The sequence below is a fragment of the Numenius arquata genome, chromosome 12, assembly GCF_964106895.1.
Source record: "Numenius arquata chromosome 12, bNumArq3.hap1.1, whole genome shotgun sequence".
Lineage (NCBI taxonomy): Eukaryota > Metazoa > Chordata > Aves > Charadriiformes > Scolopacidae > Numenius > Numenius arquata.
Window position 1 is genome coordinate 30,784,574 of NC_133587.1, and position 25,529 is coordinate 30,810,102.

The 25,529-nt window shown below is 34.9% G+C and overlaps 1 protein-coding gene across 3 annotated transcripts in view; it reads right to left on the reverse strand.

The window, feature by feature from the left end:
- Positions 1-2,520: 2,520 nt before the first annotated feature.
- CUL2 (cullin 2) overlaps positions 2,521-25,529 on the reverse strand; it is a 51,586-nt gene continuing 28,577 nt past the window's right edge. For all 3 annotated transcript variants that reach the window (XM_074157738.1, XM_074157737.1, XM_074157736.1), the window contains 13 exons: positions 24,959-25,121; positions 23,666-23,790; positions 22,018-22,125; positions 19,739-19,798; positions 19,217-19,345; positions 19,026-19,112; positions 18,380-18,532; positions 17,919-17,996; positions 14,825-14,891; positions 13,462-13,664; positions 10,885-10,986; positions 10,038-10,154; positions 2,521-4,864 (listed from right to left, as the gene is read on the reverse strand). In XM_074157738.1, the coding sequence (XP_074013839.1) occupies positions 4,733-4,864; positions 10,038-10,154; positions 10,885-10,986; positions 13,462-13,664; positions 14,825-14,891; positions 17,919-17,996; positions 18,380-18,532; positions 19,026-19,112; positions 19,217-19,345; positions 19,739-19,798; positions 22,018-22,125; positions 23,666-23,790; positions 24,959-25,121 (1,524 nt within the window). In that variant the 3' untranslated portion in view covers positions 2,521-4,732. The remainder of the gene's footprint in view (positions 4,865-10,037; positions 10,155-10,884; positions 10,987-13,461; positions 13,665-14,824; positions 14,892-17,918; positions 17,997-18,379; positions 18,533-19,025; positions 19,113-19,216; positions 19,346-19,738; positions 19,799-22,017; positions 22,126-23,665; positions 23,791-24,958; positions 25,122-25,529) is intronic.

Below are 25,529 nucleotides of genomic sequence, written 5' to 3' on the forward strand. Positions count from 1 at the left end.
ACATTGGGAAATGTTTCGTCCATTCTACTTTACTTTCTGTAGTCCCAAAATACATGGTTTTCTGTTCCTGGCATGTAACACTACATCAGAGAAGATTAGGAGAGCTATATTTATACCAACACCAGTGTATGATTTTATTTATCTCAATGGAAGAGTGGACGGAAGGACACACAAAAGTAGTGTAGTCCTCCTTGGTATAAAATACTAGAGGAGATTTCTGGGTAGTCCAGAAGCTCTAGAAAGACTTCATATACAGCAAGTTCATCAGTGGCTCAAGTGTAAAGTCTTTACTTGATATGGTAATAGACTAGTAATGCACACACCCACTCCCTCCCCCAGCTGAGCAAGAGGGACTTACGAGATGTTAATGCAAGCTGTTCATTACTCCAGCCAAAGCAACCAACCAAGAGGGCATTTGAGTTCTGCTTAAATCACTGTAGGCAACCTTCAGTCGCAAGGGTCATAAGGAGGGCGTGGAAATGAATGGTGGAAGTAATTCCCTAAACTACTAGAACTGTTTTAGAAGCAAGTAAAGTACCTTTTGACTTGCTCTGTACTACTTCTCAGGCATAGGAGGAGTCCTTCACTTCTCAGCTACATATGAAGACTGGACTTACTGGGGCGATTAAGGGAGCTTTCAGGTCTTCCTGATGCATGCTCCTGGGAGGGTTGATGGGAGCAGCACCAACACGTGGCTATGTCAAATGCATTGCTGCTTTGAATACTTTGGCACACTTCTTCCTCAAATGTATGACAAGCAATACTAAACTGAACAGTAATCTTGTTAATTAACACAGGCATGTTTAAACTATTCAAAAATAAAGACCACAAAAATACAAGTCCAATACTTCCAAAAGGGAGGCCAACTGACCAGCCTTCCTCATCTTCCTCTTTCCTTTTGCTGGTTGTTATTTTCTTCCCTTATTGGTGCAATTACTAATTCCACAGAACAGAGAGACAATAAGAAATGCACATCCAAGCTACACACATCTGGTTACTTTTACTATCATATTTGTTCACCCTCCCTCTTTAAAACCACACACACACTTGTGTTTAGCAGTCTTGCATTGCCTTAAAATTGTTATACCCAAACAGTGTTTTGATCCTTCCTCTTCTTTTGCCTGGAAACTTGCAAAAACTCTTGTTATCAGGTAGGAAGTGCAGTACAACTTACCATAAGCAAGTAAGGTAACTTCATATTTGTAATAAGAGAAAACACTCAGTGGAGGAACAATTGTTTCTGGAGAATATGCTTTCATAGATCATAATACCTTAGATTAATTAACTCTAGGTATTTACTGTATTTGTAAAGCATGGACAGTCCTAACATATTTGCCCTAGGGTACAAATTATTTATTCTGCTCAAGAATCAATACTATGTTGTGAGATTTGCTTTTAAAATTAACTTTAAAGATAAGAAATGGTTTTCTAAGCATAGATGAAAGATATCAGCTTATAAAATGTATTTATCTATTGACCGGTTTCTGTAATCTGCTCCTTATTTGGAAAAGTGATGTGTTCATTGAAAAGTTTCTTAAAAAGTAATGATGGTCTCCGCTTTGAAACTGTTTTCTCATGTTGTAGTGATTTAAGTACCTTTCATAGCTCTAGCAGCCCTGTATGTACGAGCACACTGAAATACAGGTACACATTTTTCTTCCCTAGAGTAAGATAATCAATCTGAAGACAAATTAAAACATCATAGAAATACATTTTCAATTGGCATAAGAATTATCAATAACACTCAATACTAGAGGTAAAATGCATTTTGGTATTAGAAATCTATGAGATACATGAAATCATGTTTCCAAACTCAGCTGTATGGCTCCCAATAAACTATCAGGTCATACATGTTAACAGTGTTATAACAAATAAAAAAAATCTGTACAGTTATACCAGATCCTTCTATTGAACAATTAAAAGCACACGGCATTTTTCGATGTCTTCTCTTTTTATAATTTGCTCCCCTCACCCCCCTATTAATACCTTTTAGCACTTTGTATTGTGAAATGACACTTGTCAGTTGTATTGAGTTGCCAGGCTGTAGCGCTACACCACAAGCTGCACCGCTGTGTGCTAGCAATGACTTCAGTGACCTAACCCAGCTACAGAGGGCTCAATCTTTGCACTACTTTTTCCCCTTAGGGGGAAGGTGTGAGTTATAAAATAGAATTCAAAACGTTTCCCAGCTATAGCCGTGTTTCCCAAGAGGCACTGAAAAGACTGAGTTTGTGTATAATTATGAAAGACATTGTCTGGGGATGCCAACTGTGCTGAAATATATGAATGTTTTTAACTCACTAAACATGTCTCAACTCAGCAGCATGCTTATCTAAAAAACAAAATACTACTTTTGATGTTTTAGGTATGCAAAAATTCAGAGATAAGGTAATGCTAAAACCTTACACGTTTGGGCTAGAACAGCAAAGTTTTTGCTTTGTCTATGAAGCATTCTGAAAATCAATTTGTTAAGGCTTTTTCAAACTCAGTCTTAAAATTTTGCTACTGCAATCTATATTTAAATAAAGCTTTTATTAACCCTTTTATGAAGAAACAAGCTTAAAAATCTCTTGACTCATACACAAGTTACAAGATAAACCACATTTCTTTCCAGAAGCTTTGGCGTCACTGTTAGTTTGTTTTCTGGAGAAAGGATCTGATGATTCAATGTTCAGGCAATATTTTTTCTGTTGTCACATAAAATATTCCTCTATTCTATTTTTTGTCATAAGTAGTAATGAATTACTTTTTATAAAGCACAGAAATGTTTCATACTGAAACAGATTAAAAGTCACTCCAGTCAAAAATCTATGCTAATGTGTCTCCTGTTTACTACACTTAGTGACACTATAAGCACCTGTGCTGTCTCCCAACACACAACACAACTCTGAGCTACCACTTTAGACAACAACCTACTGCACCACATTACAATCAGTTAAAAAAAAAATAAATCACTTCTTTAAGACATAAATCCATTAAAAAAACCCCTAGATCTTAGTGTAATGGGATAAAATACCACGAATATAGAAGTGTTTAGTGCCCTTCATTCTTTACTGCCCTTTATTCACCCTCAGCAAAATCCACACAAGGAAAACATTACCATTTCTTGATGCATTTCCTAGTAAACTATAGAAAGTTTACTGTACCCTCCAGATGACATATGAATGCGATGCCACTTAAGAAATAAGAGACAGCAACAATCGGGAGAGAAACCTTTCATACAGTGAAGAACTAGAGAAACAAAAAAGAAGCAAAAAGCTCCCCTCAAAGGGTTTTTTCCTTGAAAATTAATTCTTGATCTGTGGACTTTGAGTAGGTGATGAAATATCATGCAATCTAAAAAAATATTGCAAATAATACGTATCTATGTATATATATTTTTTATATGCACACAAATAAAATTTGGCAAAAATAGAACATTTAAAGCTAACTTAATATTTATCCTGTCAATGGTAATTGCAGGCATAGTCATAAGGAAGCTCTTTTCTGCAGCAGGCATTCAGTGTGTTCACACTTTTAATGCTCTTAAACTCCAATTATTTCCAGTGGTAGAGTTAGTGTCTTTTAAAATTATACTTTGCTTATGTGAGAGTGAACAGTCACCATGCCACCCCTGATAAACAACTCAGGACATGAAATAGCCCATGGATTTCTTGTTCCACCCAAACAGCTAAAAATCTAGTTGAGGCAAAGGAAAACAAAATATGATAAATACAACCATGTGAGTTAAGAGGGAAAACAAGAAAAAAACCAGTATGGGCTTATGTGGAAACAAATACAGGTACCTATCCATGTAGTGTTCCTACCCAATGCATTAGGGAAACAACATTTTTCAATTACCAGTCTGCTATATTCCTTCCCATTAATAGGGTGTTTTCACAAGCCACTGAATTGTATCTTTGATGTTCGTGATAACCATTCCTAACTCTTTGTGAACTACGCTACTTAAATCCCCTCAAATGTCTGTTTATTTTCTCTTGTAACGTATTGCTACAGTGTGAGATTACCAGACACAGAGTAGGCCTTCAGGCACTAAGAATGTAAGCTAGCCTAATCTCAAGAAAACAAGATGTGCACTTAACCATAAATATTTTTTTATAATCACATCAAACATAACATACCTGGAATTGTTTTATATAAATTTGTTCTTACGTCAGATCTACTTCTGAGGTTATCCAAAACCCAAACAAATTATTTTTACTCTTCTAGGTCTGAATAATATTTACAGACATTAATGCTATATCCATTTCTGCAATCATTCAAGACACGTTATATAACTTTATTTTTTTTATTTGACAAGCAGCAGTATCATGTTCGTCATTTTTTTTTTTTACATTTTAATGTAGATACAATTATTAGGTTATCTGTCATATTACAATATTTAGGTTTTCTTTTTACTTTGTCTTAAGATACATTAAAAAACATCAACTGCAAACGTGAAAGGGGAGAAAAAAAAAAAAGCATGGTACCCAACCAATTTTCCACATTTCAGCAATACTTCACTCATTCTTTTAGTAAAGTTTTAAGAAATGTCATAATGACATGAGCTTGAAATATCTATAGGCATTTTCATTGACGCTCATGACATGGCACTGGTGATGTTGTAAACAGCAGAAAAACAGGGGCTGCCAAGTGACCAATTATGGAGGCACAGGCCTGCCTCTTCCCACAGGAACACACCAAACAGTGACAGCAATGATCTCCTTACAATCATACCTGCAGGGTAGCGACATCATGCTACATAACTGTACTCGTCTGCAGAGGCTTGGCTTCGCTCTATGTACTGTTTGTCTATCAGAACTTCAATACACTTCTTAATCATGCTGATACTTGGGTTAAACCTAGCTCTTGATTGGCTAATTACCTGCAAAAGAAAGATACATTTTTTTGTATTATTGTTATTTACAACAGTTATAAATACTAACAAAATATTTGCTAAGGGCTTTAAGGCAAATTCAGTATATTTTTCTTTTAAAAACAGTATTAAATAAACCTGGGATAGTTCATTTATAACAATCGACAAATCATCTCCATACATTATTGTCAGGACACTTAAACTGACTGCTCAGCTCACTGCTTAGTTTGCCTGCATGTTAACCAGATCTTTTCAGTTCTCTTGCTTGCTTAATTTGTCACAATACAAATGAAGATAAATATTCAGGTTAAAAATTAATCTAATATTAACACATTTCTTCACTTTATTATTGTCACAGTTTAAGCAAAGTGAAAATTTTGTAAAACACCACATGCCTTTCCATGATGGCTCTGCCAACTGACTTCTCGTCCTAGATAAGGTCCCTTTTACTTCTGTTTATGTACTTTCATTGTTCTGGAATATTTTGTTTATGGACTCCCAAATTTTTCTTGAATTACATCAGTCTTATTTGAAAATTAAATGTATGAAGAATGTGTTAATCTTAGTTTTCATAATACATTATACCATTCTGAATGGTTAAATTTCACTTGATCGTATTTTTCAAAACTATCTCTAAAGTTGAACACATTTTTCTTCGTATGCATCACCACTTTTGTTATCATAAAAGGATAGAGAAGACATTTTCATTTAATAAAGATTTGTGAAACCTGAAACATGAAGACATGTTTAGAAGGCATGGAAACAGGTACATAGCAAATTACCAAAAAATATGACTATAAAGACCTTATTCATTCTTGAATAGCACAGTTTAAATACATTAAAAATACAACTTATCCTCAGAGGTTCTAGTGACAATCAAATTTATAAGAAAAAAACAACACTTCTTTTTCAGGAAATTTGCCGAAAAGCCCTAGCTGACATTTTTCATCACAAAAGACACAGCCAAAGCAGTAACCATTTTGTAAAGTTACACTACTTTATTGGTGTTGTGATGAGATGCAAGCTGGATGTGTTGCGCTCTAAGTTCCAGGCCATGCGGTGCTCTGCACCTGGTCCTGGAAGGCTCAGCTGCCTGGAAGCTGTAAATGCAGCCCTCCTACCGCTGACGACCTTTCCTACATAATTGGAGACAATCGGGATGAACCTCTTTCTTCAGTCACTGAAGACAGCCCTGCAATTTGACAAGCTCCATCTGGCTACGCTGGAACTTTGCAATACATACAGTAAAAAATTATTTATTGTAAAAACAAATCTATATATGCATTGTGGAAGGAACTGCAGCTGTAGGTAAAACTTTAGGTGTCTCCTAATAGTTCTCAGTTTTGCTCATTCTCTTCTAGAAAAGAGGTGGAAATGGTGTGTAATAACAGAATATATGGATCTATTAACTTGGAAAATTTTTCACATTTTACTCTTGTAGCCAACCTGCAGCAAAGAAAATTACTTTCTCCTCTCCACTTCCTAGCAATGGTGAGGCAAACAAAAGATCTTACTACTGAAGTGTCACAATAATGTTTTGCCCATAGTTTCTCATTAATTCTGTGAAGAAAGTGATTTTTATTTCAGCTGGATTTCCTGTTTTCTTTACAACTTTTCGTGGCTGGCCTTGTCCTGGCCCTAGAGCTTGCTGGAGCCCTCTGCGAGCCAACAGAACTCACCAGGTAGAACTCACCCAGCAAAGCAAACAAAAAGCTCAAAAGAGCGCGTTTTGTTGGGCTGGCAGCCAAGGGTCTGGTATGTTCCACAGCAGTACAAATGAGAAGGAACTTGGTGCTAACAAGCTAATAGATCTGCTCAGATTTCACCTAACTTCAGCCCTATGCTCAAACTGATTGTCATCATCCTACTTAATATATTTACTTAGGACAGAGAGAACAAAAGACAGAATTCTGTATTGGTAGGGGTGTTTTGGTTTCGTTTTTATAAAAAATAATAAAATAAGAAGGATGGCTAGAAATACCTGATGGTCAGAATAAAAAAAATTTTCTGGGAATGACTGCATCGACCTTTCCCCTCCACTACTTCCACTGACCTTATTCATTTTAAGGGAAAAGCTACCTTGTCCTGGAAGTGACTGCAGCATGGAGCTATCAGGGCATATTGAACACAATGAACAATTCGGCAAAGCCCGCAGGCTGACATATATAGGTCTAGCAAAGGGCCTTGAGTATTTTCCTGGACGCCTCACCCTAAATGAAATATGGGGTGCTGTAGTCCAGCTGCTAGAATCAGAGCTAGTTACACTAAGGCTGGGAGTCTTTCAATCATATCTCTAACAACAGTATAATTCTGCCCTTATATATCAGAAAAAAAATATGAACGAGGTAAGAAAATATTAACCATTCATAGCAAACAGATTTCCTTTCAAAAGATTCATTCTTACTCCTCAAGAAGTCAGGCTAGAAATTTTAAGTGAATACATTATTTTTAAGTATATAAGCATCATGATAAAAGTAACAAGAACTATGTATATGCATCACCATAATTAGTAACAATATCAGAAATGACTATTTTAAGAAATAAGAAGGCTCTTGACAGTAAATCAAGTCTTACTACAAGGTTAGCTGGGAAAAAAAAAAAGGAAGTTGGACAGCCAAGAAGTTAGTTATGAATACTCTAAAAGTTTAATAGAAGTGATGGTTATTCATTTTTTAATAAAGGTCAGTCTAGTGAGAAAGCTGAGCATCTTCAACTCAGAAGCTCCTGGCAGTTTGGCCTTATTCATACAACATGAAACAAAACAAGTTACTGCGCTCAATGCAGCCATAATTAGGTAAAATTTCCACTTAACATGAGATTTTCATATTTGTATTTAAGCATTAAGTATTTAAAAACCTGTCTCCCCACAATTTGCTCTAAAACCTGAAGTGCATAAGGGTACATCTATATCACAGACTGTAGAGAAGACACCTAACATTTTAAAGAATTAATCTCAAGTGTCAGCGAAAATTTAGCTGCGGCAGCACGGAGATTGGCACAAATTAATTCAGAGTGAAAAAAGAAGGAAAAATTAACCCTAATGGATTTTTGTACTGCTTAACCTTATCGCTTGAGGTTTCACAATTGCTCAATTAAGGCTACATGAGGTCCCCACACTATACTGCCGCACAGATATCAATTATTTATAAGCCTAGCCTTCAGTTTTAAATGCTCTAATCCACCTAGGATATAAGTTGTATTCAAAACTGGGAACTAAAGACTAAATGATAAAGCATATGATTTTCAAAAGCGTCATAAATTTAGTTAAAAGCTACGGTGAAAAACCAATACAGGTAGATGTGGCTGGTGATAAATGGAGCACCAACTTTACTGTCTACTTAGTTTCTAACCGAGTAACAGTCAAAATATCTACCTTTCTTGCAAAACGTGAAAAAGTTCCTGATGTTAATAGACTGTACTATTCTGCAAGAGTACTGCAATAGCAAAGTGCAGCAGAGGCATGTCAGTTAGTGCCTCTAGAGTTAAATAAGGGAAGAAGCAACTAGAAAGGATTTTTTGTTTCCAAAACATAAAAATTTGTAATCTATTCCACCCTTATAAACTGGCTTCAAGCAAAGTACACTTTGAAAACTTTTTCTAAGAATTTGAAAGTAGGGAGAAAAAAGTATTTTCAAAGATGAAACAGGGCTTGCCTATCATTTTCTAGTTTAAACTGTAAATTGTTACAGGATTTCATCATAATTGATCTCGTCAATGCTTATAAATATCTGAAGGGAGGGTGTCTAGAGGATGGGGCCAGACTCTTTTCAGTGGTGCTCAGTGGCAGGACAAGGGGCAACAGGCACAAACCGGAACACAGGAAATTCCATCTCAACATGAGGAAAAACTTCTTTCCTTTGAGTGTGCCGGAGCACTGGAACAGGCTGTCCAGAGAGGCTGTGGAGTCTCCTTCTCTGGAGATATTCAAAACCCGCCTGGTTGCGTTGCTGTCCAGCCTGCTCCAGGTAACTCTGCTTTGGCAGGGGGCTTGGAGGAGATGATCTCCAGAAGTCCTTTCCAAACCCGACCATTCTGTGATTCTGTGATAATTGCATGGATGATTTAAGTAACAAGAAACCTTGATGACCTTTAGGGTCCCTTCCAACTCTAACCATTCTATGATTCTATGATTTTGAGAAGTAATCAGAACCTATGCTGCCTCATCTTTTAGATATTCAAATATGCTTTCAGAGTATGTGTGTACAAGCACTATTTCAACATCCAAAGCCTTTAATGTCTCACATAGCAAGTTCTGGGTTTACAAGCTCTCTGTAGCTGCTTATATTTTTGGGGAAATAAAAATTAAATGGTGGGTGTGGTAGACTGCTTCCTCCATCACCACAAGATAGAAAACATAAAGCAGATCTCAAAATGACTGAACGCCTCTCCACATCCATGCTCAAAATGGTCCAACAAAGCAGGAATTGTTATTCCTTCTCCTACCAGTCCACTCTGAGGCTATTCAGCAAGGCTCAGGAGACACAAGAATGAATTCGTCTGAAGAATTAATGTCTTGGAAGGGTAAGAAAACTAAAACTGGGAACTGGTTGTTAGGAGTAAAGGTTGGGTTGGAATAAGAAATACTATTAGGCAGGCAACTAGCACAGATGAGAAAGTGGGAGAAGAAATGAAAGAAATACCACTTCCTTCCCAGCCAGTCTGTGACAGTTCACAGATCATTAATCTAGAATCTGAAAAAAATCTAGAAAACTGTACCACTTAACAGAAAAAGGAGATTACGAAGTACATGTCTACATACCGAGACAGCTTTTAAAATTTAAGCCATGAATTAGAATAAAATCCAACTTTATGATTAGAGCCTGAACTGGCTAGGTGCTTCTGTGGAAATTCTATACCTAGAATACCCATACTCAGGTTTTCAGTTGAACCTATAGCTCTGGCAATGATTCTTATAGGATATGACTGCTATCGGCATAGAGCCGGCCAACAGGAAAGAGCAAGCACAGCAGCACTTAATGCTTTAGTGCTGAGACGCATTTACAAGATTGAGGGATCCCAGCTAGTGCTCCAGTACTGCTGTTCAAAGTAGACTCCAATGAAATTCTCACTACTTTCACTGAAGTATTAGTTTTGATATAGGAGAGTTTTGTGGCCAGGTATTTTACCCAACTATCGTGAAGATTTTAATCAAATCATGCTTAAGAGGAGGACTTTATCTTACCTCCTGAATAAGAGCATTATGTCGCAACACTTTACGTGCTTTCATGATACGGACTATAGCAGCTTGAAGATACATTTTTCTGTCTTCATCTACAGCACTTCTGGTCTGCTCCATCTCCTGCAACGTAGGAAGAACAGTAATGCTAAAAGTATTGTAAGGTTAATAAACACTTCACAAAAGTATCTTTAATCTATACTTTTTACTGTATTAAAATTAGTCCATTAATACAACTATCTAGGTGAAGTTCAATTCCAGGCAAAGTACACCTGTAAATCAAGAATACCAGGTTTCATGAAAGTCAGCAGAAAGGTATGAGAGAGACATCCAAATCAGTGACCTTGCTAGGGAGAAAGGCGGGCATATTTTACTACAATATATTGGGTTTAGGCACATGTATCTCTTCTACAAAATCCTACATCTTAGGAGATACAGAGGGAACACATTATCAACACTGGTGTTAATTTCAGTTGGCAAAGGACACAAAATCATAGCAAAACAGGATTGGTTCTGCTGTTCCTGGAATAGGTTGCTTTTATTGAAACACCACCAATAAAAAACTCTCATTAGATAAAACAAGCTAAATGTCAATCCCATTTGGTACAAGAGGAATAGCTCTTCTTTATATTTTTCTTCTTACTCTCTATTCCATCTCCTCCTGCCTATATTTTAAGTACAAAAAAATTCTTTGCAGTGCTTAAGCTTTAAATGTAAACAATTTCTTTACGGTGATGTAAATCTTACACAGGGACTCTCATATCTGCTTACACCAAACCAATACAATAAATTTGATTTTAGAAAAATAAAGCTTCCTAAGCTGTTCAGGCTAGAAACACCAAAGAATACTTACCTGTGGTGTGTCTTTCTGCATTGATGTAGTAATTTTAAATTTTGTTCGTTTACTGCTGAAGTTCATATTTAATGAAAACGTAGACTCTGCCTCTACATCTTCCTGCAACAAAGAATCATTTTTAAAAATCAGAAATGGAACTAGAAAATAACAACAATTTACTTTGAAAAAGCAGTTGGAGGCTTGCACACATAAAAACAATTTCAGCAGATTTGTAGTTGGAAATTCTAAAATGCCACTTGAACCAGGTCAATTTTTTAAGCTAACCTAGAAACCAAGTCTTTTAGAAAATTTTAGAAAACGCTATAAAGAACCCTGACATACATGAATATTGTTAACAAGTCAATATGATTAAAGCAATTTCTGTTCTAATACTTCAACAGCTTATCTTAGTTGCAAACACTCTCCATTCAAACTCATTTTCTCCCTGCTAAGAAAGTAGGATTTGAATTTATTTATGGCTGAATCTTCAGAGAGCGCACTGTTGCTTTCACAACTATTATTAATGTCACCTTCCAGAACTTAAGTAAAAACATATAAGCATTTTGATATGTTATAGCAGAAACAGTTGACAAACTGCAACTTCTCAGTTCCATATCTATCTGTTACTAATTTTTTTCTGTCGGAATCTCTCTTCTTTTCCACATGTAAAAGTCCATTTCTTCCAATAAATAGTAACTTCCCTGCAGTCCAGACACTTTTACATTCAACTAACCGGATGACCTGACTAATCTTTGCAGTTTCCAGGCAAGAGTTTGTACAAGTATTACCAGTTTCCAGCAGAATAAAGTTACTGGGCTTCTTAGACTTTGGAACTTTGCCAAACCATGGTTGCCTCAAGTGCAAATACTTCAGTAAACACAGTCAATACTCTAAATATACTAAATACTCAAAATAATATTAATTCTAATTTTATATTCTGCACCAAATATTCATTGTTGTAATATTTTATAGTACCCAGGCATAGTATAGAAAATTTAACATGAAAGAGCAAAGATCAACAGCTTTAAAAAATACAACCTTTACCGAAAGTTTCTGTTTCTCTTTCCTCTCTCAAAAAAGAACAAATAAACAAAAGCAAACTACAGCATTTAATACACTGTACTTTTCTGTGTGACTGAGATACAGGTAAAGAAAAATTAGTGTATCTAATCTCACTGCTTAAGCCACTAAAGTTCACTGTCTTATTGAATAAGTAAGCTGATAGACTGTCTACAGATCTGCTTTCACATTGCTGGATGGAGTGCAAAGCAAACAGAATTAGCAGAGATGTTTGAATACAATAGCCTGGAAGTTAAAGAACCAGAAAATGCAGTGATAAACATTAAAAGGTAAGAGGGTTGAAAAGCTATATTGTTCACTTTTCAATGACATATGCTTAAAGAAACTGGGCAAACCTTATACAACAGAAAAATAGATGTAAATCCTTGAAATAATGGGCAACTTTCTAAGATTACGAAAAAAATAAATCCTTGAAATAATGGGCAACTTTCTAAGATTACGAAAAATCTCACTGTTTTCTGTAATAGATGTCAGTGTTATATTTCACCCATGGTTTAACAGACATCTTCTCAGCCACTGTTCCAACCTGAGCTCATTTCTAGATATTGGAAGCATGTCCTATGCTTCAGCCAAGCATCAGATCTTCCTTGTGATCTCACTTTCAATTTTCTAATATATTCCTGTTTGTTTCGGTTTTTTTTAAAAGCAGCTATCAGAGGAGCTTTGGATTTCTTCTCGTAAGTGAAGTGAACAGCTTATCTCAGATTCTTCTGCCTGATAATGTCTAAATAAGGGGCTTTCTGGGCTAGCTGGCAGCACACGCTTGCAGTCCATATGGTGCGCTCAAGCACTTCTGTAGTGTTTCTCACGTAACAGACATGGTGCCCTTTGCTGTATGGGAAAACAGGAACTGGTTTCACATCGGTTGTACAGAAGTACGAGACAGAGTCAGACACAGAATCTGTATCAACCACTGCCCTAACCACAAACAAAGCTCAGATATTACTGGAATTTCATGAAACTCATCAAATGATAGTTTGGCAAACTGCAGCAAAAATCCTCTCACATAAGCCCTCCTTGCTCCCTTTCCTCTTCCTTCCTCCTCCTGTAATCTGTCAGCAAGGAAGAACGTAGTTGTTGTTACTTTCAGTCTCTTAATCCCGTAATTTTTTATTTTTTTTTAGGATCTCTATAAGAATCTCTGGTTTACTACTCAGGCTCCTTCCTGTAATTCAGTACAACTTTGACAGTAGTGTATTTAAAAGTCATCCCCTCCAACAGCAGTGAGTCTGAAGCCATATGGATGGAATGCAACAGGAACAATAAACAGTCCTAGCATCATCACCTTTTCAACATACCATGCTGTTATAGGCATAGAGAGCCTATATGACACAAATAGTCTACTTCCTCCTGTCTCTTTGCTTATAAATACAGTTTTATAGTTGTTCACAAGGGTCAATAATAGTTTAGAAAATTAAAACACACACTATGGATCCTTTTATATTAAAAATACTCAACAAATACTAGAAACGCAAGCCTGAAATCGTGAAAGTTTTTTATATCATTACTGCATACCTTGTCTGAGTCATGGTTGATCATTTTGACATCAAGTAAGGATTTGATGGTTTTTGTCAGTTCCTTCTCATTCATTTGTGTACTATCCTGAAGCTCCTTGTAACTGACAGTTTCACTGTTGTTGAAGGCAAGCAACACTGCCATTTGGTATGTTGTCACCATGGCTACGTAAGGTTTGCACAAATAATTCATTTTTACTTCACCTGTAATGATACAAGTAGCATTTTATAAACTAATGGAATGTGCTGAAAAGTCATCTGAAGTTATCTACTAGAGGCCCGTGTACATTGCCATACATTCAATTCACACGGAAGTACGCATTTAACACTGAAAACCCGTGTTGTGAATGTACATATACAGAATGTGGTCTGCCACAAAAACCCCTCTGATTATCTATGAACACTAGAACAATAGTGTTTTCAAGAAAAAAGGAAACCTATAGTGTTGAATTTGAGTAATGCAATATATAATTGCATTTATTGAATTGAATTTGAGTAATGCAATTTATAGTAATAAAAGGAAATTCCAAATAGCCTCAATGCATTGCAATGCATAAACTTCAATTAGCAATAGCTTACACAGAATCACAAAATAGTGATTACAGGAAAGTTGTTTCGAGGAATGATTTAAAAACAAAATAAAAGGCTTGTCCATTGACATTTTTTTGCAATATTCTTATACTCTTTACAGCCCACTGAAATTAAAAAAAAAAAAAAAAGAAAGAAGAAAGAAAAGCACTGAAGAAATCTGGCTGAAAGCAGATTTAGATTTTCTGTGAGGCGAGTATGAATTAATGGCAACCTTCTATTATCAGAACTAAATTTTCGTTACATTACATTGTATGCTAGTCTGGTTTTCACCTCCACGTAATATGTTGTGGAGTTCAGTCGTTAAAGCCTGATACTGAAAGCACTTGAAATAAAATGCAATTGACTGATACTTATTAAACTAAGTTATAATTTCATATATCTCTTAGGTATTTTTTACACATCTGAGTATTTTACTCAGTATAATATGCATTCTTGAAATTATTTAGTATTCAGCTAAGAGACATCTGATAGTATAGAAACAATTTCAGGGCTATTCTTATTAAGTCAGCAGCTCTGCAGTGCCATTTTGTATTTAAGTATGTATAATTCTAGTTTTACTTGGAGTTAATAAATCACAGAAAATATATGCAAGCTTACAAAACATAATTTTTGGAAATACTAAGCAGCAAATATTAAATTACTTTATAATGCAAAATAAGTCGCTTGACTTCATATGCAGCATAATGTTCCAACTCCAAAGTCTGTTGCCATTTGAAAAGGACTTTTAACAAATAACTGTCAGAGACTAAGTTTAGGAAAGCACTTATTTTTACCTGTACAGAGATAATGTAACCAAGTAAGCTTCCTTCCACTAAAATGTTGACTGTAAAATAATTCAAACTGCAAAACAAAATGAACTATGATTAGTCACACATATAACTACTTACAATAGTTTATTATCACACTACTACCCAGTGAAGAAATACTGGTTTTATGTTCACCAGATTGGATGCTAACACTGCAGATCAATCATTTTCCCTTAGGAGATGGGTGATGACTGAACATCAGTCATTTACTGAACTACTTGAACATATTAATATTAGCATAGCACTTGATGATTACATTAAAAAGATTGTTGACACATTCATACTCTCAAAGCATAAAATACCCAGTGTTCCAAAGTATCAACTCTACTGAATTTAAAAGAATTTCTAGGAGGTTTTAACTATCAATGTTGTTAGGTTTTATTAATCTGTTCCTTCCAATTGCATATACAGGTGTATACGTGTACAAGTGTACAAAACAAGTGTATTTTTATTTTTTCCACTTTGGTGAAATCATTCTGTATTCCGTGGCTTTGACATCCTATTTAAAAATCAATTCAGAAAGTCCATTTTACTGTTTTGGGGGGTTTTGGGGGTTTTTTGTTTTTTTTTTGTTTTTTTAAAACAGCATCCTGCAAAAACCATAAACTTTCAGTTAACAGGAATTTCCCACAGTCAGCTCTACATTCACTTTCATGAAAAATCTCATCTTACATTCCTGAACATATTTTTAGGGGGAACTCCAAAAGAGCAACCTTGAAAGTCAGCACAGTTTTTGCCACCTTCCAATTTGGGTTTCAGGCTAGACACAACTACATGGTTTGCAAACATCTCAGAATCAAGAAGTGACTACAGATCCTCGAATTTCTGCTGAAACCTTCCAAAACCTATTTTCACAAAGCAGCACACACTTATGATTCCTAGGACATAACATTTCACTGTGCTGACATCCAAAAATTGAAGCATTCCCTCAAAACCAGTGTTTTAAAAATCTTATATGCAAAACTAGCATTAACAGTAACGCTAACTTCTTCCTCCTTTTTTTGATTTTTACATTAATTCCTTGATATTATGAGAAGTGCTATGTCAATTATTCTGGAAAGCATTTTCCCTGATATTTAAATTATAAAAAGACATAAAAATATAAAGTAGAACAGGAATATGAAAAAAAATACCTCTAAACAAAACAAAAAGAGAGCCTTAAAAACAACTTAAAAATTCCTCTCCTCTTTAAGAAACAAAGGTTTTGGGTTTGGGGAAGTGAAAGTTAGCTATGCAGTTTGAAACTTGGCACTAAAGTGCCTAAGTCTGGCTACTGTAAATGAGACCCACTTTCCAGAAGACTCTAGGAATGCAATTCTTAGAAGATTCTTTCAAATCTGTATTTATACACATTTAAATGTTATTTTCACCAACAAAAAATAAGAGAAGGAAGGGCATAAATGACCCATGGACTGTGATAAGAAAAATCAAATTTACAGAGAAGCAGTAAAGTCATCTTATTCTCATATTATATATAATCCATCAACCCTGCCATTCCTGGACACTAGCAAGCAATAGAGAGAGACCAAGAATTGAAAGGAAGCACTGGATTTTGAAGAACAATTAAAGATATTCCAGAATGTTTAAAAAAAAAACAACCTTTTGAGGACATGGCTTCCAGCCTACTTATTCTGTGGAATAAACCAATGCAGAAAAGTTACTCTGACAGGAAGGAAAAGAATAATTTCTCCAAAGACTGAAGTAGAAATTTATGGCAAGGCTTGCAAAAATCAAGACTTCATTTTAACATATGTAATAAGAGACTGATCATTTTGATTGTAAGAAGAAATATAAAAATGGGGATTTTTAGTAGCACCTTAGTAGACACAGCATTCTCTTGGGTGTCCTCTGAAAATAACTGAAATATGGTTGAAAATCCAACAGAAAAAAAACCCTGACCTTAATCCTACATATTAGCCCGATAGTCAAGAGGAAGAAATCAGACTGCATATATTGGCAAGTGCCTGCAAACCTCAGTTTTAGTATTTAAGCTGCTGCGTTTTTTTTTTTAAATAAAAAAATTCAGAAATTTTGCTCTCATACTTCCTGTTTGAAAGAAACAAGAAAGTGTGGCTTGCAGACTAATCCTAATTTAATGTCTAACTACTTTCTGTTAATGAGAAAAAGGTAAACAGACTCAAAGAACCTTTCCTCAAAATGGGATCAAACTTCCCTAAATCCCACGTAACCAACACTGTGTACTCATCAATTTGGCTTACTCTGATTTGGTCTGGCAACTCTGATTAACATCAAAGGAAAATACAAAAAGGGGGACCTTTTGACCTCTTCAAGAATCAGGTGTTTCTCCACCCACAAGCTTACATAGTACAAAAAACAGTATTTGTATAACATTCAAACAAATGTATTATTATAGGAAGTTCCAACAGTCTCGGAGCCTTCTAAAAAGCTGCTAAAAAGTTTGCCCAGTTACAGAGATATGCTCATACTTTGGAGTGCAACTGCAAATGTTTTTTTCTTTCAACACAAACATTGTACAGATAACATTTAGAACACAATAATATAATCAAGAGTTATAAAATATGCCACCTCTACAAAGCAGACATAATCAAATAAAAAGAGATTATTTGGCCAAAGTAAAACCATTACTACTTTTAAAATCCATAAAATTAGCTTTAAAGAAGTTTGCACGAAGCTTGATTTTCAATCGCTCCTACGAAATATATCTGCATTTTAAACTGCTATTAAACCTCCTCAGATTTAATATTAGAAACAAAATCTTTTTATCTAAATGTTAGGAATTGGTTTTAAAGCTAACAGTCAACCAAGTTCATTTGATTGTATTTACTGGTATCTCCCTCATCAATCACAAAGTGTAGAAGAGAGATGTGAAAAATAAAGAAAAGCTATGCAAATATATACATAAATTCAGTATGTCATTTGGGTGACCCTTCCAAATTTCATAGGGGAACTGGGAACAGGATAGCCTTGATTTACAAACAAAATGAAGCAGCTCAGGTTTTTCTCTGTTAGTGTGATATTCTTTTATTTGGAGTTATTCTACATTTTCCACATGTTTACAAGAAGCCTCCTACTAACCTACCATCTGTACACTTTTTTCCAGTTCCTGAGGAATTGCAAATGTAGAAGAAGGAGCCTGAGTTAGAGGCCATGCACCAGCCTAAAGGTATCAAGAAAAATGAAAGCATTAGCATTTTCATATAACATATACATTAAGAAAAAAATAACACTATTAAACAGATCTATGGAGTATATAATGCTTTAAGACATTCAATTTACAACAGAAGTTTTACTGTTCATTATGCATGCCCCACACAGGTATTAATTCAAGACAAGAACACAAAGCATTTTACTTTGCTATTGTTTAGTGTGCTAGTGAGTTAATTTTAAAAAGAAGCACTAGGAAAATAAATTATTCCACAATGATCACAAGATGTCAGGGAAGTTATGAGAAGTATTCATAATTAGAAAAATTCTTCACTTGTTATCAAAACATAAAAATTAAGTACAAATAACTCAATAGTAATAAACATACATTAGTACCTGTAGAACATATATCTGAAAACTAATTCCCAAATCTATAATCGTGTCCTGGTTTTTGATAAAGTTGTTGAATTTATTGTTGAGATCAGCACTAACGCTCATGTCTGTGTACATTCGATGGAGCTTGCTGGTAAATTCATAACCACAGGCTTGCTGTGAAGAAATATTGTAACAGGTTTCACAGTGAAAATAGTACTTATTATATAAATTATGCACATTTACTACAAAAATATGAAAATCTAGTCAGCAGAAGTGTTATATTTAAAAAGAACACTAGTTACAACAGGAAACAAACAGAAAATTATCAGATTTATCTTAGTTTCACTTTCTATACATTGATTTATATGAACAATGTTATTTTATAAAATTGAAAGAGAGTAGTTTATGGAAGTCCTTGGTACTTTTAGAATTTAAATATGAATTGTTTGAACACACTTAATAAAACTACCTAAAACCTCATAAATATCTCAACTGCTTAGGTGATATTTGGCCATATATCTTTCACAGACTACCAAGAAATTAGTTTCTCCTTTCAGCTACTGGAAACAGGATCTACTGTTTGAAGTTATCTCTGGCACCCTCTGCTGCTCCCGCTCAACATTACATACTCCTATGTTTATTCTGGACTAGAAGAATATTACATTACCTTTAGTTTATTAATCATGGCTTCTTCAGAATCCATAGACATAGACAAACCATGAATTAATCTTTTTGCCAACATTCTGGCGTAGAACTGCGTAAGAACAATCAGATATGAGCATTTTTAAAAGCATAACCATGTTCTTCAAGTATACTTTAAATGTAACATTTTAACATCTATTGAATATCAAAAGTTACCTTTTGGAATACATCTTTGTCATCAATGTATTTGAAAACAGTAATGAAGCTTGTAAGTTTGTCTTCCACTTCATTTTCTGTCATTCCTTTTGCTGATTTCTTCAACAAGTTGTCACAGTACTTGGCCAGCTCAAGTTAAAAAAAAGAAAAAACAAACCCAAACCTACTTGTCAAGCTTGAGAACAAACGTACGCCAAGGTATTCCAAACTTCTACACAAAAGTTAAAGCATGAAATAAGTCACAGTCTACAGTCTCAGGTTATATTACAAGGGCTGTATTCATTGGTAGACAACACATACTACCATCCACAGAAAAAACAAATTCTGTATCAGAAATTACAACTGCACCAATTTTGCACACCCACAAAACATGTGCAGGTTAAGTTATAAATAAGTACTGAAATATACACCTGAGGCAGACTCAGTGTGAGAAGGGGATATTCATGTGATGGACCCTATGCCAATGCATTGGACAGTTATAAAAACGTATTATTACTTTCTACAATAATACATATCACTTACCAACTCAGGTGCTTTGCAGATCGACTTGGGCTCCCTATAGTTAACTACTGACGTCAAAGCCTACACAGGAACGTAGAGCAAAGAGAAAAAATGTAAATGACTTAAAAATTTTTCTTTATGAAATTTGAAGAAATCAAAAAATGTGCAAAGACCATCCGAGACCCTGTAAAACTGAACTACATCAAAGGGATCAAAAAAAGAAACAATGAATAAAAAGGTTTGAATTACTGCTCTATGAGAATTTGCACACTGAATATTTTTAAGTTGAGATTTAAGTAAAAGTGAAAGAGTAGAGAAACAGAAGTTAATTGCAGAAAGCAGGAGAACAAATTAAGTTCTCATTAGAAACTTAAATGTAAAAGTATGAAGATCTTGGTGTACAGCAATATGCATGGTCCAAAAGTATGGGGGGGAAAAACTGAGAAACAATTGCAGATGAAACAGATTTGAGCAGCAGCACATCAACAACAGCTTATATCAACAGCATGTATCTTGAGCTGAAAAACGTACGTGGTGTGCTCACAACAGTAAGAAAAGAAAGATCTTTTGTTTGTTGGATTTTTTGATAGACTAAAGAGGAGAAAAATTATTGTTCAAAGTGGAGATGTAAAGCACTGCCGTACAAAAAATATGGTAGCTGAAGAAAACCTGAATATGATGAAAAAGAAAAGGAAAGAGATAATGGCAGTTTTGAACTGGCAACTGTAAACAAAGATATCAGAATCATCAAGATTAGTTTCTAAACTATCACATTTAAATTAACATTTTAAACTAATACTGAATCAAAAATATTGCATTACTATAGTTCCTCGGAATTATAGTTCCTTCTACAGATGGAAAACATTATTATTGTTAGTATTCTAAAGAAGAACTGACAAACAACTCTTTTGTACAATGCCTCGACATTCCAATATTTGATATAGATCCCTAGAATCCCTGTGAGAAAGGAATGCATGACTTGAAATATGAAACTCTTTGAAGCTTAGAGCACTCTTTTGCAATAATACTGGAGAAAACAATAGCAGTTTTGATAGCCAACATGAAAAACAGACAGCAGATTAACATTTTAAATATCTATTGTAATAAAGATCACTGAAGCGAAGTATGTATTGACATATTTAAGGAAAAAGCACATTGCCTATGTGCCAGCAAATGTAGTTGGCAAGCTCATATTACTCCACCTCCTGGTATGTGGTGTTAATTGCAACTGAGATAGAAATGTATTAGGGTACTGAAATAAGCATTTGTTTTAAAATACTAAATAATTATTTTCTCACTATCACAAATACAGATGGGTAACTACTATTGATATTATTACTGGTTTCTTCATTACTACGTCTTTCCAGATTAACCTTGGCTGAAAATTATCAAAGCTTAGGCTATGACCCTAACTACCAACTGCAATTACTGTAAACACCACATAAGAGCAAGGAAATTTATGCATGCATTCTGTAACAGAAAACTATAGATAGGAAATAGTAATTGCATTCTCTAGGAAAAAAGATACAACGATATATGGGAAAGAGTGGGAAATTAACAAATGGATTAGATAAACCACACTTCCTTATTGAGGAGGAGCCACTCAATCCCTGCATGTTTTGCAGAATTTAAGAATAATAACAACATAACAATAATAGTAATAATAACAACATTATCTATAATTTTTATTATTATCGTTGTTATTATTAAAATTTATAACAATTAGAACTGTTATCTTAAATACCTTCATGGCTAAGAGCAGTAAGCCTCTTTCCCTAAACAGGCTTACTTCACTTTGAGTGCAGTTCTCTCCTGGAAAGCATGAGCTATTGGGACAGTGATTGAAGCAATGCAAGTTTCCAGGTATTCTTTGTAGTCAACTTGAAAAATCTAAACAAAGCTTCTGTGTAAGTAATACTATCACATTCAGAGTTTAAACATTGTGGCAGCAGGCAAATTCAAGTTTAAATGCATGTAAGAGTTAGCAAACTTCACAAACACCACAATTTGTCTATTTATTATCTGCACTTAAATTTACATTAAATAGGCCAGCTCCATTTTTGTGTTTTGAATCATGACTAAAAGAAAGGTCTTTCTTTCAGAAAACATTTGTTTCATTCGTACATATCTTTTCCCATAACACTGTATTTTCTTTTATTCCATTGCATTTATAAACTAGAAAAACTGCATAAGAACTCTGTCTTTTAACATGTGTTGATGACCTGAAGAAATTTGGTAAGGCTGAAACAGGGTCCCACTTTTTTTTTTTCCAATGCTTTTTTCACTTAAGTAAAAGTTACCTTGTCAAGGGCACTCATAAAGTGTTGATCACCATTCAAAACAGTGTTGATGAGTTGAACAAATTTACTATGTACTTCCAAAACTGACTCCACAAACTGAGTTGGCATCTAAAAAATGTAGACAGAACAGAACGAAGTTAAGAAAAATAGTATTATCTACACACAAACCTATCTACATTAGTTGTACATTTTTTCCTGATTATTCTTTGTGATAAGCATTAAAATCATAGTGATTAAGTCTTTGAGAGGATTGATTCTGCATTGCTATACTGCTCTCATGCTGTGTAATCTTTTCCATCATACCCTAAAATCCTTTACTAGTCCTTTCAAAAATAATTAACGCTAACACACAACTACAGCAATCAAGCCAAAAAGTCGCTGAAAAATAAACTCCTGCTTCTCCTATACACTGACTTCACAGACAGAAAATCCAGATGAACCCTTTGAATTTTCTTATGTAGGACAGTTACTGATCTAATTTAATGTGCCACATTTCAGCATAACATTTTGTACAGAAATGACTAATATGAATTAGAGAAGTCCCTACGCAGACAAGCTGGCAGGCAGCAAGGCAAGAGTGTGCAATGCACTGGCTGTATCGCCTGACTCCCCAGGGGCATTCTCAGGTCACACATTAAAAATATTTTGATGACAAAGCACTTAATCCATACAGTGGAGCAAGTATTTCACATTTTGAGTTTATCTACATAAGGCTGTGAATTTTCATCACCGTCATGGCTCTGCATTTATTTCCCCATGTAGACACTGTTAGTTTGAAAGAATAAGCTCAAACGTACAAACAATGTGAAAGCAAACTATGCTACTGAAGACTTCAGTCCGTTTTCAGTACGTACACAGGAGTTATGGAAGAGTAAGAACTCCTGTGCAGTCAATAAAAGAGTGAATTTACAACAGTTCCTATCTATGTATTATTATAGACAGAAACACCCGATGGCTAAAGTCACCATCCTGAAGCGAGCACAGAGCTAGACAGCAAGATGTATACATGTACAAATATACTGCCAAACAAAAGCTTGCTTGTTTGTTTCTGAGCAGCAATGCTAGAGGAACAAAAAACGGAATTGAGTAATTTAAATACATATGAACTGAAAAAAGTTTAAACACACTTTAGTGAAATAATTAAGCTACAGTATTTTCAGAAATTACATGAAAATATGAGACTACAAAGCTATTAGTGAAAAACACCACACTGAGATCAGGACAGAACACTGTCAAGTCTTTACAAATAACATATAATTAAACTAAATGGAATCATTGGTTCCTAATGTACCAGAACAGCAAATGCCACTGACTTAGAGAAATTCAGGAAAAAAAATGCATACATGGAACAAATGGACCTACTTGCCGTGACAGCACTAAACAAACAACGAGAAATATCTAGCTGTAGTTGTTTCTGGCTAGATCACAACAATCAACTCTCAGGATAGATATCTGTTGCACAGCTAAGCGTGCTGATTAGAAGCTACAATTTATCCATAATGCTCCAAACCAATTTCATATAGACAAAATTAAAAAAAAAAAAAACAACCCAAAAAAACCAAAACAAAATAGACTAAAAAGAAAAGGGTAAACATTTCATCAGGAATGTTAATCAAATAGGTAACTTCAGCTGCCTGAGGAAACTCACATTTTCCTGAGAAAGATTGCTGGTTGCTCTAAGGCCCTCATCATGGATATGGTTTTGTAGTTCCTGAATCATATGAGGTAAACCACTTGACACAGCACGAAGTAGAGTATACATATTTGCCATGTCTGTAACAGAGATATATTTTTATAGAATATGCTTAGAAACACTAAAAATCAACACTTAATATAGTATCATAATTTCACACCAAACTTTTCAAAGACTGAAACAAGACCAACTGTTTGGAAAAAAAAAAATTAACATGTACTGGATCACTGACAAAAGAAAAAAAGGAGAGTAGGGCTAATACTAGCATTTACTGAGTACTGCCGTTGTGACTACCTCACTCTTCCAATACTGCTTATTTAGGAGAGACCCCAAGAGGACAGGTGGGCAAGTATGGAAAAGTATTGTGCCAGCTTATTTTAATCCTTGGCCTCCCTAAATCTCCCTTAGTAGCAGCTGACTAAAATCAGTTTAGATACCTTCTTGACTTTTTGTTATCCTCCAGTGGTGGCTTGAAATTTTTTTCACGTTAGAAAAGTTGTAAATAAGCAACTGCTATTTTTATGATTTTTTTTTTTCCTCCAAAAAAATGGATCCAAACTCTGATCAAATTTCCAAAACTCTCTGGAAACTGAACAGTATTATTAGATACAATTTGAGTTTGACTGTGAAAAATAATTTGTTTCACATAACAGATACCATCTTCCATGCAAGAATAAGCACTCTTTCAAGGATAGGAGGCATGTAGTCATCAGGAAGCTTAATTTTTTTAGTCAGGCAGGGAATATAACTATAAGAGCATCTGCTTTGTAAAAATTATTTGGGAACAGAGGTCACAAATAATTCAGGACGATAAAAAGTGGCTATGAAAAGAAGCCAAAATATTTTGTACTCCTGACCTGTCAAATGATGATGAAGAAATCTGTAAAGACAGAGCCATTGGTTTACAAATGAAAACACAAGCATAAAATATGATCAATTCTACAGGACACAGGACTTCAGTGTGTTTTTAAGCCGACTAAGACAAGGAAAGAGAAAGAGTACTGGCTGAAAGAAGAGTTGTTAACAGTAAAAAGAAGGGTTTGACTATATCTTTGGAAGGATGAAAATGAATTACAGAGTAAAGAAAAATGTCATTCAGTGTTTAATTGGGCTTTCGAGATAAGTAACATATACATTAGTTGAAGACGCTTAGGCGCATAGAAGGTCACTAAATAGAGACAGTAAACTGCAGTGCTAAATTAATAAAACAAAAACCACTGCACACTTTTTGTGACCATTGAGACTTACCACTTCTTTTCTCTTGTCTGATAATATTGTGACATTCTGCATGTAGAAACTGCAAGTGATCTGCTACCATTCTCTGTTGGCATTCATGAATCACTTTGCCATATGAGCTGGGATGCAAGTACTTCCGACATCGCATTTCTTCATCTTTTAATCTACCTAAAACCTACAGACAAGTTTTAAAACTGAGAGCTGATGAAATACTAGCAACCAATACAGAACCATGAATATACAACCGTATAAGTATGTAGAATGGCAGACAGGAGTCAATAATGAAGTTAAAGAACTTGTTTGGGATTCTGAAAAATTAACTTTGCTCTTTTGAATCAGGCTGTTGCTGAATTAGTCTTCTACTCTGAGTACTGACTAGGCTCAGTCACTACTAAATGTGTAATAGCACTCAATAGTTCTCTTCTCAAAATTTCTTCTTCCCCTCAACTGTGTGACCAGTCTTCCTCAATTTCTCCTACCACACTTCTTATTCCTTCTGAAAAAGTTTTACCACAATAACTAATTATATGACTATAAGCATCACTTCACTAGTCCAAACCCATCTGCTTGTACATAAACAGCT